Source organism: Cariama cristata, unplaced genomic scaffold, assembly GCF_000690535.1.
Source record: "Cariama cristata isolate BGI_N322 unplaced genomic scaffold, ASM69053v1 scaffold4197, whole genome shotgun sequence".
Lineage (NCBI taxonomy): Eukaryota > Metazoa > Chordata > Aves > Cariamiformes > Cariamidae > Cariama > Cariama cristata.
Genome location: NW_009624761.1, coordinates 5,261 through 22,355, shown reverse-complemented (window position 1 = coordinate 22,355; position 17,095 = coordinate 5,261). Strand labels below are relative to the sequence as shown.

Genomic DNA, 17,095 nt, shown 5'->3' with positions numbered 1-17,095 from the left:
GTAGGGAAAAAAAAAAAGAAAGAAAACATTTAAAAGTTGCTACTTTATGAGGATGAGGAGATTAAAACGAGTTGTCCTGAGCCTTTTCTTGTCTTGATCGCAGTTTATACCAAAAGGCCAGGGGTGCCTTAGGCTGCTGCTTCTCACTTTCTCGTTGGTTTTCACTCTTACAATGTGGAAGTTGAAGTCAATTCTTTGTTATTATGCAGCTGCTGTTCTTAATACTTGATACAGTATAGTGAATTACATTTAAGCATCTAATGAATTACCTCAAATCCAAAACATGTTAGCACTTGGAAGAATATGAAGTGCACTTTTGTTATTACTTGATGTTGACAGCTTTGCTATATTTTGCAGAAACACCTTAAGTTACCCAGTGACTTAGACAGTAATCAATTTTCTGTAGAAAAGACATGAAGTCATTTCAGAGATTCTCCTACTTTGAAAGCTACCCTTTTGCAAGTCAGTAAGAAAGCCATTGAATTAATTCCATGCAACGAGTTGTATTTCTGCAGTGAACACCACTGGGCCAAAGTGGTCAGAGAATTATTATGGCAGGGTGCTCGCCTTGAGCTTTGAGTGTGGAGGATTGGGTTGAGAGGAGGGGAGCAGCTGCCATTCAGATGCTCGTGGTTGGTGCAATTCAACCCAAATCTGAAGGTTCCTGTTGCCAGCCAAGGTCTTGGTGCTGGTGGTGAACCATAGGTACTGCTGTGTGAGTTGGCAGTAGGGAGTATTGCTGGGTGGGGTGAGCATGTTCTTGTCTCGAGAGCTTGAATGTATTTCTTCCATGGCAGTCCTTTGTGGAATGAAGAACTGTGAACGTTAGGTTTGCTACTTAAGCCAGGCAACGCCTTCGACTTGTGAATTCAACAGTAATTGCGGAATTTAATTTCTCCACCCGTTTTCCAGCCTCTAGGAGATGTAAGCTGTTAGGGAAATAAGAAGAAATGGGGAGCATTTTTATGTGTATTTTGTTTAGATTTTGGACAGTTGAAAGAATGGTTGCAAATCAATCCATGCGTTTCATTGAGTCATAAAATGCCATTTAATATATGTTGTTTGCTAGTCTGTACTTTATTTGTACAAATATCTTACAGTTACTTGCATTGTTTGCAATAACCTTTCAAAATGTTAAGCATGCTCATTATTGCTTTAGGTTTTTCATTTCAGTTAGGGCGTTCTTTATACCTTCTTTTGGTTTCTCACTGCCTTCCCTGTGCAGATAGTACAGATTATGTATACTGGTAAAAGTTTTCTAAAGTGAGTAGCGACTAGCTGTTGGATCTGGCCACACTTGGTTAAGTTTATCTTGCGTAAATCAAATGCACACCTCCTGTGTCCAATACATTTCTTCTGGATGTTTTTGTTAACATAAACTAGAATGTTTTCTTCCTCTTTTCTTTTGAGGACAAATTAGTCCTTTCACTCACAGCAACCCTCAGCACTCACAGACCTTTCTCTCTCATCTTTGTCAAGGCTTCATTTCACTGTGGCTCCACCTCTGCCTTGCTAGCTTTCGCACTTCTCCATTGCTCAGTTTTATTTTGTCCGGTCTCCCATCTGCATGTTTTGATTATATGACAGCCCTTTGAACGGGTGGTTTTGAGAGCAAGTTGGAGGCACGGCGTGCACCGCTTCCTGCCTCTCAGCAGTCCGTCCGTGGGGCGGTCACCCAGCTAGCCTGGTCACCATCTGCCGTGGGCTTGTAGGTGGGACGTGCCATCGCGGCCGGGCTGCCCTCTGCTTCTGAGAATGCATTTGAGTTTGCAGTTCCTGGTTTGCAAGATGTCTTGCAGATAAGGTTGAGACTGTCCCTGAGCTGCCCTGAAGAGCAAAAAGTGTGTGGACGTAGCTTGTGTGGATGCTCCACTGATGGACCTTCTTTGTTTCCTTTAATGGGGAGGGAAAGACCAGTCTGAGCCTGGCCTGGTTTCCAGTATGAGTTGCATCATATGTCCGTTGGACTGACAGGAGAAAAAGGCAAGTTGAGACTGAAGAGTGGTTTCTTACAGTCAGCTTACCTCGTATAAGTGTTGTCCTGAGGCCGTCTTATACAGAAGTCTACCCTGTGAAGTTTTTGAAGTTGTGCCTTCAGAATTCATATCTGAAAATCTTGGCTGTAGGACTTTGAGAGGTATTTCCTAATACATATTCTAGCAGCGTTGCTCTGATTGACATATGTGGTGGTTATGTTTATTAGTTTATTAGTCTTGTACGCCTGGTGGTGAGAACATGGAATTATGGATGGTTTCGCTGGCATCAATATTCGTTAGTTACCACCGAAGATCTCCAGACAGGAAGCTGCACCACAAACAATGTGAGAATAGGAAGATCTAGAGAAGAAAAAGGTGGCGGTTCCTCCCTACCTTTTAAGTAGGTTTTCCTTTTTGTGCTCATGATTTAACAGATGTCTTCTTCTTTATGCAGGGCTATAATTGAAGTACAAGATGGCAAGAACCAGCCACAGCAACTACGTCCTTCAGCAGCTAAACAACCAAAGAGAGTGGGGCTTTCTGTGCGACTGCTGTATCGCTATCGATGATATTTATTTTCAAGCACATAAAGCAGTCCTTGCTGCGTGCAGCTCCTATTTTAGAATGTTTTTTATGAACCATCAACACACTACAGCCCAGCTGAATCTAAGCAACATGAAGATTAGCGCTGAATGCTTTGATCTTATTTTACAGTTCATGTATTTAGGAAAAATTATGACAGCCCCTGCCAATTTTGAGCAATTTAAAGTGGCCATGAACTATTTACAGCTGTATAACGTACCTGAATGTCTAGAAGATATACAGGATACAGACTCATCTAGTTTAAAATGTTCATCTTCTGCTTCTAGCACCCAGAATAGTAAAATGATATTTGGCGTGAGAATGTATGAAGACACGCTTGCTAGAAATGGCAGCGAAGCAAACAGGTGGGGCATGGAGCCGCCAAGTTCAACAGTAAATACATCCCATAACAAAGAGCCTGATGAAGAAGCTTTGCAGCTAAGCAGCTTCCCTGAACAACTGTTTGATGTCTGCAAAAAAAGCACCACGTCCAAATTCTCTCACACAAAAGAGCGTGTGTCCCACTCACGCCGTTTTGGAAGAAGCTTCACCTGCGACAGCTGCGGGTTTAGTTTTAGCTGTGAAAAGCTACTGGATGAGCATGTGTTAACGTGCACTAACAGGCATTCCTACCAAAGTGCCAGGTACTACGGTGCTGAAAAAATAGACTTTAATGAAAAGGACTCTACTTCTAAAATAATCTCCACGCAAACAGAAAAATACAAGGGGGATTCGAGCCAAGCTGCGGACGATTCTTTGTCTCCTGTGTCAAACATCACGAGCAGAAAAGGCAGCACGGTTGCCTCCGAGACATCAGGTGAAGAAGGAAGTAGAGCCTCTGAGAGGAAGAGGATTATCATCAAGATGGAACCAGAGGACAATCCTGCAGATGAGCTGAAGGATTTTAATATTATTAAGGTGACAGATAAAGACTGCAATGAGTCCTCCGACAATGACGACCTAGATGATGAACAGGAAGAGCCGCTTTACAGATACTATGTCGAGGAAGAGATCAGAGAGAAGAGAAATGCTCGGAAGACTTTAAAACCCCGTTTATCCATGGATGAGGATGAAAGAAAGTGTTTGAAAAGTCCGCGGCACCTTAGCAGGAAGGCCCCTTCAGTGCAGGAAGACGTGGAGAACACTCCCTGTGAACTTTGTGGGCTAACAATCACTGAGGAAGATTTGTCCTCTCATTATTTATCCAAACACATAGAAAATATATGTGCTTGTGGCAAGTGTGGTCAAATACTCGTCAAAGGCAAGCAGTTACAGGATCATGCGCAGACCTGTGGAGAACCCCAGGATCTGACCATGAACGGTATCAGAAATTCCGAGGAGAAAATGGACTTGGAAGAAAACCCCGAGGAGCAGTCGGAAATAAGGGACATGATGTTTGCAGAGATGCTAGAGGACTTCAGGGACAGTCACTTCCAAATGAACAGCCTTCAAAAAAAACAGTTATACAAGCATTCTGCCTGTCCTTTCCGATGCCCTAATTGCAGTCAGCGTTTTGAAACTGAAAACCTGGTGGTTGAACATATGTCAAACTGCCTGGAGCAAGATCTGTTCAAGAACTCCATGATGGAAGAGAACGAGAGGGATCACAGACGTAAGCATTTCTGCAATCTTTGTGGGAAAGGATTTTATCAGCGTTGCCACTTGCGGGAACACTATACCGTTCATACCAAGGAAAAACAGTTTGTTTGTCAGACATGTGGGAAGCAGTTCTTAAGAGAGCGCCAGTTGCGGCTCCACAATGATATGCACAAAGGCATGGCCAGGTATGTCTGTTCCATTTGTGATCAAGGAAACTTCCGAAAACATGACCATGTACGGCATATGATATCTCACTTATCAGCTGGAGAGACTATATGCCAGGTCTGCTTTCAGATATTCCCAAATAATGAGCAACTGGAGCAGCACATGGATGTTCATCTGTATACATGTGGAGTATGTGGAGCAAAATTTAATTTGAGGAAAGATATGAGATCTCACTATAATGCCAAGCATTTGAAAAGAACATAAGCGTAAACATTCTGCTAAAGCATTAAGTTGGCAGCAGAGAGAATACCAAAGCAAGGCATACAGTATAGTAGACAAAAATTGAAAAAAAAAAAAAAAAAATTGAAAATAAGTCTCTTTTTTTAGTATTTTTTTTTTCAAGACCCTCCTAACCATAGGTGTCTATTTAGGCTCATTAAGTATATAGCTTTGGAAAGCATCATGTGTTTAATTATTACATTTTCACTGTTTCCTAATACCAGTTTCTGTTCTTAATTTTATTGTTTTACTAAGTAGATATACAAATCATTATTTTTAAACTGTAGATTAAAAGCACAATGTTACCCCTTCACTGACTGCTATTAAACAGTTCTCGGATCCATGTCCGTAAGATGAGTGCTTTAATATTTCCACGTGTTGTTTTTTCATGTGAAAATTTTAGATCACAGCGATTAATGTGCAAGAGCATAATTGTTCATAATCCCCAAATTAATCCTTTGCTGTCCGACTCTGCTGTAAGGGCAGAGTTGGCTGCCCTGGTCCTCTGCTGCTTGGCTTTGTTGGAACGTGCATCCCAGGGGTGAGAGCACGTAAGCCGGGTTAAACCGTGCAGACTTGGACTGGTGTGCGCAAAGGGAAAGGGATTTTATTGGGATAACCGAGGAGTTCCCAGCAGAGTGGTCATTTTCCAGACTTGAAGTCCTAGCAGAACTGTACAACTGACGTTGGCCTTTCTTTTACTGTCTGTACCTACGTGGGTATATATAACCCACTTACCCTAATATACGAGGGAAGAATGGCTGTGGTGGGTTGCTAGGAATGCAGAATGGCAATGTGCGTTGAAGACTGCATTTTTCAGCCTAGCTGTAAATGGTGCCTTGCTGCTTGTGTTGGAAAGTTAAAAGTGGGATGGGTGTGAAGATAGTCCCATTGCTTTGGCGGGGAGGGGAAGGGGGAGTGTGGCTCATGTGAACCTTAGTTTTTTTGTTTCTTGTTTTCATAATACTTTCTGAATGTTCTGTTTTTCAACAAGAGTATAACAAGAAAAGACTGCAGAGTTTGCTTAATAAATGTAAAGACATTTTATGCCTTTTAAGATTCCTTTCTGATTCTAGTATAGCCCTAATCTGCATAGCTTGTCTCTTAATTTAATTGAATTTAAAAATCCTACTAAGTACCAGCTGACATCAATTCAGTGAGGCAGTTTGGCCTTTGAGAGAACAACTGGCTTTGACTCTCAGGCACCAGCTGTCTAAATGTTTGTTAAGTGCATGATTTTTAATGGGGGGAGGAATGGATCCTCGTATGTAATGCTGGAGAAAACGACTAAAAAATAAAACCTAGCCGTACTTTCTCCCAGCAGTTTTCACTTTATCAAAGAGGGTAGTAATGCTATTTCCTACTGAGCTGTGGAGGGAGGAAAGCGATTTAGATCAGCAACTAAGGCAGCTGGACTAGGTGATCATTGTAGGTCCCTTCCAACTGAAATACTCTGTCACCTCATGTGCCGGTGGTGGGGTTGAGAATAGGAGCCAGGAGCTGAGGGTTTGGTCCAGGGCTTTCACACGTATGTTGCTGTTGGAGTTGAGTTTTGATCTCTTCTTGTTTCTTGGGGATTATGAGGGGTATCGAGTTTTAATGCCAGACTATTTAGAGAAATTAATACAGTTCAGAATCTCCACTGTAACTATTTAAATTTGTATGAGCTGCTTTGCATTTATTCAGTTTTAAATGTGCATTGGAATTTCTGGTGGTTGGTAGACGGTGTGTGTTTCTGCAGTGGTGGAGAACGACCCCACCAGCAGACCTCAGTCCTGAGCCGGCCGCCGGCTCCCTGGGCACCGACTGCTTCAGGTGCAGTTTGGGCCTTTAGTGTTTTTCCGTAACTGCTCAGTCCTGTGTTTTCTTGTACGATGCTGAGGCCAACCAAGTCCTGAACAACACTGGGGCCAAAAAGACCACAGAAACATGAATGCACTCCAGCGTTTCAGTTAATTCAGAGCTTCCCCCTTCTTAGGATTTATTCCACATTCCCCATCCCATCTCGGACCGAAGCTCAGTGTGTAAGAGTTCAGAGAGTAAGCGGGATGGGTGTTTTAACACTTCCTAGCACTGGCATCAGTGCTAAGGTGATCATAAGAGTCTTCAAAAGACAAAATATTTAACTATAATGATCATCTTAGAGATGAAGTAGTGAGTCAAGTGCTGTCGAGGAAGAGCTGGGGGACGTTAATACACTGCACACAGCAGTGGTCTCACACGCAGGTTATCCCTTGTGGTATCAGCTATGGCTGGACTGGGAAAAGCAGCCAAGAGAAGTGAGGGAGAACTGGAGGGTGCTGGGGGAGTTGGCAGAAGAGTCTTGTGGCACTGGGGGAGTGGGAAGGCTGAGTGGGAGAGGAGATCCTGAGTGGGAGGGAGTGGCGAAGGCTGGCGGGGGGCAGGATTAGAGCTGTGCAGTAGGAAGCAAATCCAAAGGTGGCATGGAGGGGATGGCTGGAGGAGTGGATAAAATGTCCTGTAGACGCCTGTGAGACCGGAGTGAGAATGACAGCTTGGCTGGGAGAGCTGTCGGCCTGGGTGATTAGCTCACGACGGCACAGACTCGGAGCACGGATTGCGTACGAAGTACAGCCAGCCTCTATGCTGGAAGGACTGCAGTGGCACAGCAAAGCCTAGATTAAAGACCTTGCTGAAAAGGAGGAGGTGACTTCTGCAGACTAAGAGATCATTCCTGAATACAGCGAAGGGCTAAGGGTGATTTATGGAGACTCCTGCTCAGGGTCAGGATCCCCTGTTTACACTGTATTGGTCTAAACTTGATGCAAAAACATTTCACCAAAAAAGTTACTTTCTAGTGTAAGTGGACCTGCCAACTACAGAAGTTAAATGGAGGAACTGGGAATGAGGGTATTTATGTGTACTGTCTAACTTTATAAACACCCTGGAATACCTTTGTTTTTCAATTATAAGCTGTGCTGTAGTAACCTTTCAAAGGAAAGTTTGTTAACCTTTCCAACTCGAATTAATGTTTTTTCCTGTTCTTGTGAAACAAACCCCAGTGCCTCGGAGTTCATGTGTATGAACGTCCAGACCAAGGCTCAAAAAGAGCGTGGATTGCACAGCAGGAGAGCTTAAGAGTGGGTCTACTTGTACATAGGCAGAGAAAACCAGAATGACTGAAGTAGCGGGAAAAGTGATCAAGGGGAGTATAGGAGAACAAATCAAAGGTACTAAGGCATAAACAAGACAGCACGGCTTGCAAGTAGATGGGGAGAGTGTTTATGGTGATGTGTTAGAAGCATGCAGGGGAACAGCATGGGACTATTGAAGAAAAGGCCTGGAGTGACAGGAGGAATTTGTCTGCTGTGAATGGGGAGAAGGGGTGGGTGCTGAGGCAGCCTGGGGCTGGTCACTCCCAAGGACAGGGGTATTCTCCCCCGAATGGGACAACATCCGCAGGAGAGAGAAATGATGGTGTTTCAGTGTTTTGACCATGGTAAAAATTACTTACTGTGGAGACAGAATGAAAGCAGGCCTGAAAAAAACCCCAAAGGCAGTTATGATATCTAGAAGTCTTGCTGTTACTTGAAATACAGTGAAGGGGAAGCAAAAATACTTCATTTAGAGTTCTGTTTCCTTTAACAAATTTGTACTTCTCAGTCATCATAACGTAGTTCCTTTGCATCTCCTGACTGTGCTACGTGCACTGTTAGAGTGTAAAAGCACTTAAGGATCTTTGAGAATGGAGGTGTAAGCATCTCATGTTGCACAAGGCGTAGCCAGAAAGAAAAAGACTTGCTGCATGCTCTGACTTACATTTTTAAGTGATTTGCTATTCCTGTTTTTTGGAGGACCTCTCTCTGTTGTTGTTTTCCTCATTTTGGCAGTGGTGTGGGCTGTGACTCAGACAATAATTTTGTAAGTAGCCAACCTAGATCTTAGCTTTCAGGATTTACTGAAAGTTAAAAAGAGGGAATTCATAAAGACCTGGAATGAACTTTAAAAATTCGCAAAAACTGTCAAGCTTCTTTTTCAGTTTCAGAGGAGATGTTTCAAATGTTAAAAAAAATATATATATATACATGTAAGTGCTTATTGGCAACTTGTTAATTCAGAGTATTTACATTTGTGTATAATGATATTTGTAGCCAACAGGTCTGTGGAAAAATCTTGATTTGAGTATCGGAGAGATCAGAGTATCAAAAAATTCTAAGAATTTATGCTTTTATTAGGGGACTTCTATCTAATATTTTCAGTTAATGGAGAAAATACAATTCAGCATATTTGTTATTCAAAGCTGAAGACAGAAAATGTACTGCCCTGGAGAATATATTAAAAATACATTGTTATAAAAGTGAATACTTCGACTACACTTGTATTTGAACATGCTAGCGCTAAACCATCAAGAGTATTTCAGCTGTCGGTGAGGACGTAAGTTTGCTCCTGAAGGCAGTGCCACCTTGAGCCCTGGCAGCCCCTTCCTCCTCCCCACCTAGTTTCAGCTCTCATATCCCGTATGTGCCACCTTCTCCATTGTCAAAAAGTGCGTATTTATATAGCTTCAAATTAACTGAATCAAACAACGGGCTGCTTTTTATTCGCTGTGGGACTGGTTTTTGGCTGGACCAGTTCCCTGCTGTGCTTCCCTTTCCAGCTCTATGTCAGATCTTGTGCTAGCACAATAGAAGGGGTGGCATGAGGGGAGAAATGAGTGGCTGGGAGGGGGCCCACTTGCTTAAATGAGTTGAGCTTAAGCATGTCCCAAGCTTAACTCAGTCTCTGTCTCCCTCAAGCATCCTTGTGGAAGCTGAACTCTTACATTCATTTCCTATTTCCTGATAAGGGAAAAAAGGCAGCTCAGCCTCTTACATACAAATGAGACACATCTATGCTATCTGCCCTCCTTATGAGAACTGGAAACCTTCCTGCGTTCAGCTCACCCCTCAAATATGCTCTGGAGCTTTCTCAGTCTTTCTTGAAACAGACTGTGTAGCACTCCATGCCACTGGGTTCGTGTGGTTGGCTTGGCCCAAGGCCAGGAACGAGCTGGGCCCCTTGTCTGGCCAAACACCAGGAATGGCTCCCACCTTCCTTTGGTCTTCGTGCCCTCCAGCTGTGGGCCCGGATGCAGCTGTGCTGCCCACACGCTCAGCAGCTGAGCTCCCGCTCTCCTGCTGCCCTGTGCCCCCCGCCGCTCACAACATGCGCTTTTCTGGATGTCGCAATAAGGGGAGACAGTCATCTCTTTTTTTTGTCTAATATTGAAATCTTAGGATGATTCCTTGTGTAAGTTAAGGAGATGCTGGCAGTATCTGTTACTATCCCTGTGTGCCTGCTTCTGACTTTTTAAGTGCTTCCTAATCTGAAAGGGTTAAAAATCAAATCTGACTTCCCTAATTCTCAGTTGGTTTGATGTTTGTCACAGACTTAAAGACCTACAAGATGAAGCATGACTAATTTGACTTTATAAATTGCTGAAGGCTAGAAATTAGGAACATGTTTTTAAAAGCTGAAATTTCTGTAGTTCTCAGCTATAAATCAGTTTTCTGGTTCCAAACTTCCAAAAAACTCCTGTATTGCTGTGCAGTGTATTCCTGAGACGCATTAGTAGGCTGCGATTTTGAAGGGGTAAGATGCCAAAAAACAGGACCCATTTTATAAATTGCGTGTCTTCTGCCACTTTTACAGTCACTTCTACAATTCTGGAATTAATTGTGATTTTTTTTTTTTTTTTAATTATTTTTTCATGCAGAAAGACAAATCTTAATTTGTTACAGGGCAACAGAGCTCATGACTCAGGAGTCAGTTCATCATGACTATAAATATTCAGCCCTGAAACAAACAGCCCATGTTCCTTTTCATGTACTTGAATGACCAGTGCCAACTTTACAAGAGAAATGCTATCCGATCATTCTTTGGGTCATTTTTGCCCTCAAATGTCTTGTAGCTTTTTTTTTTTTTAGGCCATGGGAAAACAGTACTACTTTTCAGTAATTTATGCACATTCCCTATATAAAAGTAGTCGAAAATATGTTTTTAAAGTTTCATATTAATGCATTCAAGGGAACATGACAGAATTATGAGAAATCAGCAGATAGTCCAAGGCCAGATTTTGACTGTCTATTTTGCGTAGCTAGCGTGGCACGCCTCACCCCAAGAACCTAGAATTTCAGAAATGGTCAGTATCTTTGATTCTCTTGCAAGAAAATGTTTAATTCTTTCCTGTGCCTTCTGGCATACTAAAACTATAGTAAATCTTCCTGCAGCCACAACCACAAAAACAATGCTGCATCTAGCATTTCCTATGGGAGAAAGAAAAAAGTTAGCCCTTTCAGAGCTGTTCGAGAACTTCCCTCTCTAACGAAGTCCCGATGCTGCTGTTGTTTTTACTCAAACTTAACTGTGATTTTAGGATGTACTTTTTTTTTTGGTTGCAAATAAGAGATGATCTCAGATAAGTATGTCTTGTGGTTCTGTAGACATCCCAATACTCCTGACAGGGAATGAGAAGAGAGCATTCCTTAAAGGCCTCCAACTCCTGGAAGCTGGAAACCAGGACTGTCTGCAAATCCCTGGTTTCTCAACCTGTCTGTCAGGCAAAGTGCCACCACTGTTAGCAACTGCCAAGGTCTCTGCAGCAGCAGTGCTGCCAACAAGAAAGATGCAAAAATCAGTCTTTCCCCATCTCTTCTCCCTCAGGTTGCTATTTTAAAGGATCCATCCTTTTGGGTATTCTATTTGCCTTCTGTTTTTTGAAATGGGAAGATGTGCTTTCTTCCTGTTTTAAAACAATGACTAGGGCTAAGAACTTGACTTTTTCAATAGTTCTCACATGTTCAACTGAACCTACACAACTCAGTAATACCTATTCTCTCCCTTTTTAGGTAACCATCCCCACTACATTGGGGGTGATCACTAGAGGGACTTCTGCTTCTCACTCCCCAGAAAATGAATGGGAGAAATAACATAATGCTCTTCTCTCCATGGTAAAAGCCCCAAGACCGTGGAAGTTTATGGAAATGCAGATATGCTGGCTAAAACCAGGGTTTGCTGAATACCATAGATTACTTTTGGTTTTGGCAATAGATACACCAGACTTCTGGTATCGGTTACACTCCTTCCCTTTACACAAGTCATCGTTAGAGCATTTATTCAGGATGCTAAAGATGGTGCCTCTGCTTCTTCCCTGCCTATGGGGTACCTACTGATAGAGTCCCAACTATCAAACTACCGAGGTTCTGGTTTCTCACCATTGGTTATTTAATTACTTATACAAAGTGAAGATATTTTAAGAGATGAAATCTAGAATATCCCTCCTTCAGGAAAAGGATAGATACAGCAGTACTGTAGAAGGAGGAAATACAGGGTAGGATCCCTTGGAACTGATGCAGAAATTGTTTTGGTGTGTCCTGGGTATGTCCCACAGCCCAGGAGAGAGCCTGGATCTCTGAGCTGCATTGCTATCGTGTAGATTAAATATAATTTGTGTACACTTCCATATGCTGTAAAACATGACACTGGCACAGTCTGCATGCCTGGAAGTTTGAGGATTAGCCCCACCTAGTCTGCTTTCAGATGGGTTTTTGTTTCACTTAGATTTTACTGGCTGTTGCTAACATGATCAGGTCTGCCAGAAAAGACAGAGGTCCTGAGGAACAGTAACTTAAACCCTGAAAAATAAAGTCAATTAAGACACAAGAAATCTTACAGTAATTGTTACAGTTCTTTTCAGCTGCAGCTTGCTGTGCAAAGGGTTAAATAATTCAAAGGCAGTTTCCTTTGGAGAATGTTTATTTGATCAAGTTCAGTGTGGCTTAGACCCCAAATAGAAATACTAGCTTCAAACAGAGCACTACTATGAAAGTAGGAATAGTCTGTGGCCTTCCAGACCTCACAAGCTATGTTGGTTTCTTACACAGAGTCAAAACAAAGATGTCCCTTAAAACACATATACATTAACTTAGTGTATTTCACACACCTCAATCTTTTATCTCAGATCTGTTTTTCTCCCCAGTCATTGGGGCTGTGCCAAACTCACTGAGATCCCGGATGGTATGAACTATAGGCTTCTCAGTAAAAAGCATATATGGTATGACTGGACCACGCTACTTAGATCATTAGAGAACAGGCTTTGAGCACTACTGCTCCTGTTTACTAAGCCTGAAGCACTACATCCTTCGGATTTTGGAACAGCGCTTATCTTTGCTTCTTGATTCCCTTTACATTGCAGAAAGCAGAGTTAGGAAGAACCCAGTGGGTGCTTCTCTTCAATGGAGCCTGGAAGATCTTGTTAGCTGGGGGGATGGTGGTTTTTTGTTTTTTTCAGGTCCTTAGCTGGCTGAATCTTCAGACTTCTAATAAATGCGCTAAGCATTAAAAAAAGCATTATTAATACATGATGAGATATGCCAAGTTCAATCACTTAATGTAACAGTCAAACCCATGCAGATACTATTAGTACAGGACCTTGATATCATGCCAAATCTGGAGAGTTACCTTTGATCTATCTCCAGATCCTCCTTTTATTTGTAAACATCCAGCTAATCACCGACTTCCTCTGACTTTTATGAAGTGGAAGAAACTGCATCCTTTGTAACATCTCTGAAGTGCTTGAATTTTGCAGATGTTCATGGATTTGTGTGATGGGGAGGTATGGGCTCCATCTGGTGGCTAACTAGAAACATGGATATTTCTATTTTAAAAGCTCAAACGTTTCTACAGTTGAGCAGAGTTTACTATGTGAAGATTGAAGCAGATCCTCTTGCAGCTGTGCATTCCTAAAACAACTTCTGTTTTTAGGGTAGCTAGAGGATTTTAGAGTCTGGGAGGAGGGCACAACGTTTTACCTCTAATCGAGTTTACTGTGGGCTAAAAGCTATTAGCAATGCCAGCGGTTCTCTGGTGTTCACAGTTCTGTATGTACACCACACCACCACAGCTGGCACTGATTAACAGCATATTTGCAGTCTCATCGGAAAAATGTAATTTAATATTCACAGGCAACCCACCTTCCCATACTCAGAGGTGGTCCCACACAGCATAGTCGGGTGTATTTGAGGGTGGTGGTGTAAAGCTCAGTCATGCCGCCTGAGCTGTGCATGATCTGCAAATAATGGAGATCTTTGACTGTAAAATGCAAGCCGGCATCTTAATAAACAGCAGTGTTAAACACTGATGTTGCCTGGGAAAAATGTTCACATGCATACTGTAGTTAGAATACCTTTTTTCCTCCTTTGTTAGTTTACAAATTAAAAAAAAAAGGCATTTCCTGCCCTTTGACCTAGTCAAGTAAGAGCTACGTTGAGGTAACAGTATCAGTCCAGTGAATTCCCCTCCAAGATCTGAAGAATGTATTAGGTAGACACATGGAGTTGCTGCCAGAACCAGCAGTACTTTGAAGCTAGCATTTGCCCAAGACCTGCTTCCCCATGTTCACGTCACTCTCCTGGCATCAAACAAAAGCCGTTTGTCCCAGATTGCGTTTTTGTCTGCCATCAAGTATGTCACATGGCACAGAGGGCAGATATAAATATACAGACAATTCTGGGCCTGTCATATGCTGTGAGGGCCTGGCCACATGTCACACAGGGCATCCTATAATGCTCACTGAAGGGTGGAACTCCACTCTCAAGGCTTTCCTCTGAAAGGCGTGCCAGGAAATTCAGCCCTGAGCTGGCCTTGAGGATGCTCTAGCAGGTAAGTAATGCAGACAGTTGATAAACCTGGCTTCACATGCAGCCTTGAAGCCTTTCCTGCTCTGCAGTATTGACACAACCACTTGGTCGAGGGCTGCCGTAGTGTGCATAGAAACATCACATGTAAGTTAGCCAGCAGCGAGACAAACGTATACTTTGAACAATGTAATTTACATATCCAGAGAAAGAAGTCAGTGTACCAAGAAAAAAACCTCTGAGGATCGTCTTTAAAAGTTACATCCACATATTTCCAATTTCTTGACTGATACTTATCAGATACAAAGCTGCTCATGTTTGTCATAAATTAGTTTGGTCAAAAGAGACTTACAGGAATTGTAAATATTTATATCATTTATCTGCATTTAACCTAAAATAAGAATATGGGGAGGGGGCTTAAGTAACTATGTAACAGTTACCTCTGAGTTAGGCAAGGCAAAAAACCAACAAACAAAAAAAATCAAACAGAGGCAAATATGAAGCAGTAAGGTATTCCAGGGTGGGGGTGTTCCAAGCTATGAGAAGACCAGGCTGAGGGGAAGTAATACTCATGCAATTTTTTGAGCATCCACTAAGCCAAGCCATAAACCACTGCTGGAAAGTAACACATACAGTATCAAAAATAACTTCTGGGAGGCTTGGGAAGTGAAGTTTTTCTTCAGCAAATCTTTAGCTGTTTTGAAAATGGAAGGCAAAGGAGAAAGAGACAAACAAAAGTTTCTGAAACAAGATCAAAACACTGTTTAAGGTTAAGATGTGTTTTGGTGGGGTAGGGGTTGAAGGAAATGAACCATATGGCTTTTAAACAGAGTTCCTGACTCTGATGGGTGCTCTGAATATAACTGAAGGATGGGTATTTAGAGCAAAACCACACCATAGTGAGGTGGGAGGGACACATCATGCTAGCAAATACCGTACTGGAGTGTGGGCTTCTGACTTTTAATATTTTTCTTGCATTTCTTTTCTGCATGGCAGTAGTGAAATAGGGACTTCTAAGCTTCTGAACAACTGAGAGAACCAGGTTTGAAGAAGACATGAGGAAGAACTGGTCGGCAAAAGATTTCATAAAAACTCAGAACCACGTGTGCCAGATCTGAATTGGCACCACCTTTGCTTTTTTTTGACATACTGCAGCAGTCGCAAAAGGCACCAGAGCAGTCAAATTAAAACATGCAGTAAAAGTTGTTTTGGACTCTGTATTATAAAACTTATTTCCTTGTGACTATTATTTACACCTGTTAAAAACAAATTTGAAGTCTCCTTTCATGGAGCAGAAAGCCAAAAAAGGCAGATGCCAGGTGTTAAAGGCTGCACTGAAAGGAGTTTGTAGAATTTGCTATTAATGTGCTGGAGTGCTCCTTTTCTGAAATGAGGCTTCTTAGAGTTTCTGTCAAAAACTGTTTAGATGTTTTAGTTCCAACGTTAGAAGTGTATACTCGTGAACGAAAAGTTACATATTTTCAGAGAGTTACAATGCTAAACTATCAAGTGTTAAAAAAGACCAAAAAAAAAAAAAAGAGTATGAGGTGAAAAAGAATCTTAAGAACTGAGGACAGAGGGTCCCTGAGGAAGGACAGGATGGTGAGAAAGATCCAGCTGACCTGATTCCCCCTGCTGCCATGATCATCATTTGCAAGCAGAAGAGGACCTTCCATGGAGCACAGTGCTTGTATGTGGAGAGTAAAGAAATGGTGCTCTGGTCTTGTTACAAGAATGGTGAAATGTTTTTACCAACAAGGAAATGAGTAAATGTGAGAAATAATCTTCACAGGGCACAGGGTGCACCTTGTTCTGGATCTAAGCCTTGTAAAAGCTGGCTTGAAGAGGAGAATCAGGCACTCAAGTTCAGATTTGAGCATTCTAGGAATATTAATGTTTCCAGCTAAATTAATGGGGGGAAAAAACCTAACAAAAAAACGAACAAGGCAGTAAATTTTTCAAATTAGGGCCAGCATGGATTAAAAAAATAGTAATTTCTTTTGCTTCCCCCAGACAACAGTGAATCAGATTGAGACATGTAAGCAGACTAAACATGCTGATCTATATTCTGCTGTAGTTCCGCATCTTACTAATTCTATTCATGACTATAAAAGGATGTTTCATTGTTTAGTATAACTGTTATCTCAAGAAGAGTCTGTCTATAATTTTATTTATAATTGGCATCATTTTCATTACTGTTGTTATGAAGTGTGTAAAATATTGTCTGTATTGCAGCTTGTATAGGGCATGTGTCTGTGCTTGCTTTACTCTTTTTGAGTTTATAAAGTTGCTATACAAATGCAAGAAAAGATGTTCAGATATCTTTGAATGTGGTTGCTTAATCTAGTTACATAGCCCCAAACACTTCAGCACATAGATGTTGGAGGTATCAGCTCTATTAACACTTAACACCTTAAACATTAATATAGGCATTTTAAACGTTCAGTGCACTACTGGAATGCTGACACTTCTGTCCCAGTGGCTGTGCTGGAGCAAAGGGGAAGATGGTGAATATCTGGGCAAAGCCAGCTACCATGGGGGACTCTGCAGGGAGAAGGCACAATATAGCTGGGAAATCTAACAGAAAATGGGATGTCCTTTCCTTAGAGAACAGGAAGGACCTTTGTGGTAGGACCACCACGAAGCAGAGGAGAGAAGGGAAATATCATTATAGCATCACCTAAAGCTATGCCTTCAACAGTATACTAAGTGTAGGATATCTAGAACAGGCTGTGACTGTTCTGTAACTTAGCAATTATTTGTAGTCTTTGTAGAGTATCAGTGAAGACATTCCAGGTTAGTTTTCATAATCTTTAAGCTTATTCTGTGCTTTGATACAGTATCTTTAATAAAATATTC

General features: G+C 41.9%; 1 protein-coding gene across 2 annotated transcripts; it reads left to right on the top strand.

The window, feature by feature from the left end:
* Nucleotides 1-2,425: 2,425 nt before the first annotated feature.
* Nucleotides 2,426-15,925, top strand: ZBTB1 (zinc finger and BTB domain containing 1). Of its 2 annotated transcripts, none has more exons than XM_009703280.1 (2): nucleotides 2,426-4,342; nucleotides 15,233-15,925. In XM_009703280.1, exons 1-2 carry the CDS (start codon nucleotides 2,451-2,453, stop codon nucleotides 15,267-15,269), a joined length of 1,929 nt encoding a protein of 642 aa, XP_009701582.1. In that variant the 5' UTR covers nucleotides 2,426-2,450; the 3' UTR covers nucleotides 15,270-15,925. The 2 variants fall into 2 exon arrangements, with proteins under 2 accessions (XP_009701582.1, XP_009701584.1); XM_009703282.1 differs by having other exon boundaries at nucleotides 2,426-4,170; nucleotides 15,233-15,850.
* Nucleotides 15,926-17,095: the final 1,170 nt, after the last annotated feature.

Bases quoted from the DNA above. Each gene is read 5' to 3' on its own strand.
- ZBTB1 (XM_009703280.1), top strand. From the start codon at position 2,451: ATGGCAAGAACCAGCCACAGCAACTACGTCCTTCAGCAGCTAAACAAC. The intron at 4,343-15,232 runs GTATGTCTGTTC...TCTGCATGGCAG, and splicing joins ATGCACAAAGGCATGGCCAG to TAGTGAAATAGGGACTTCTA.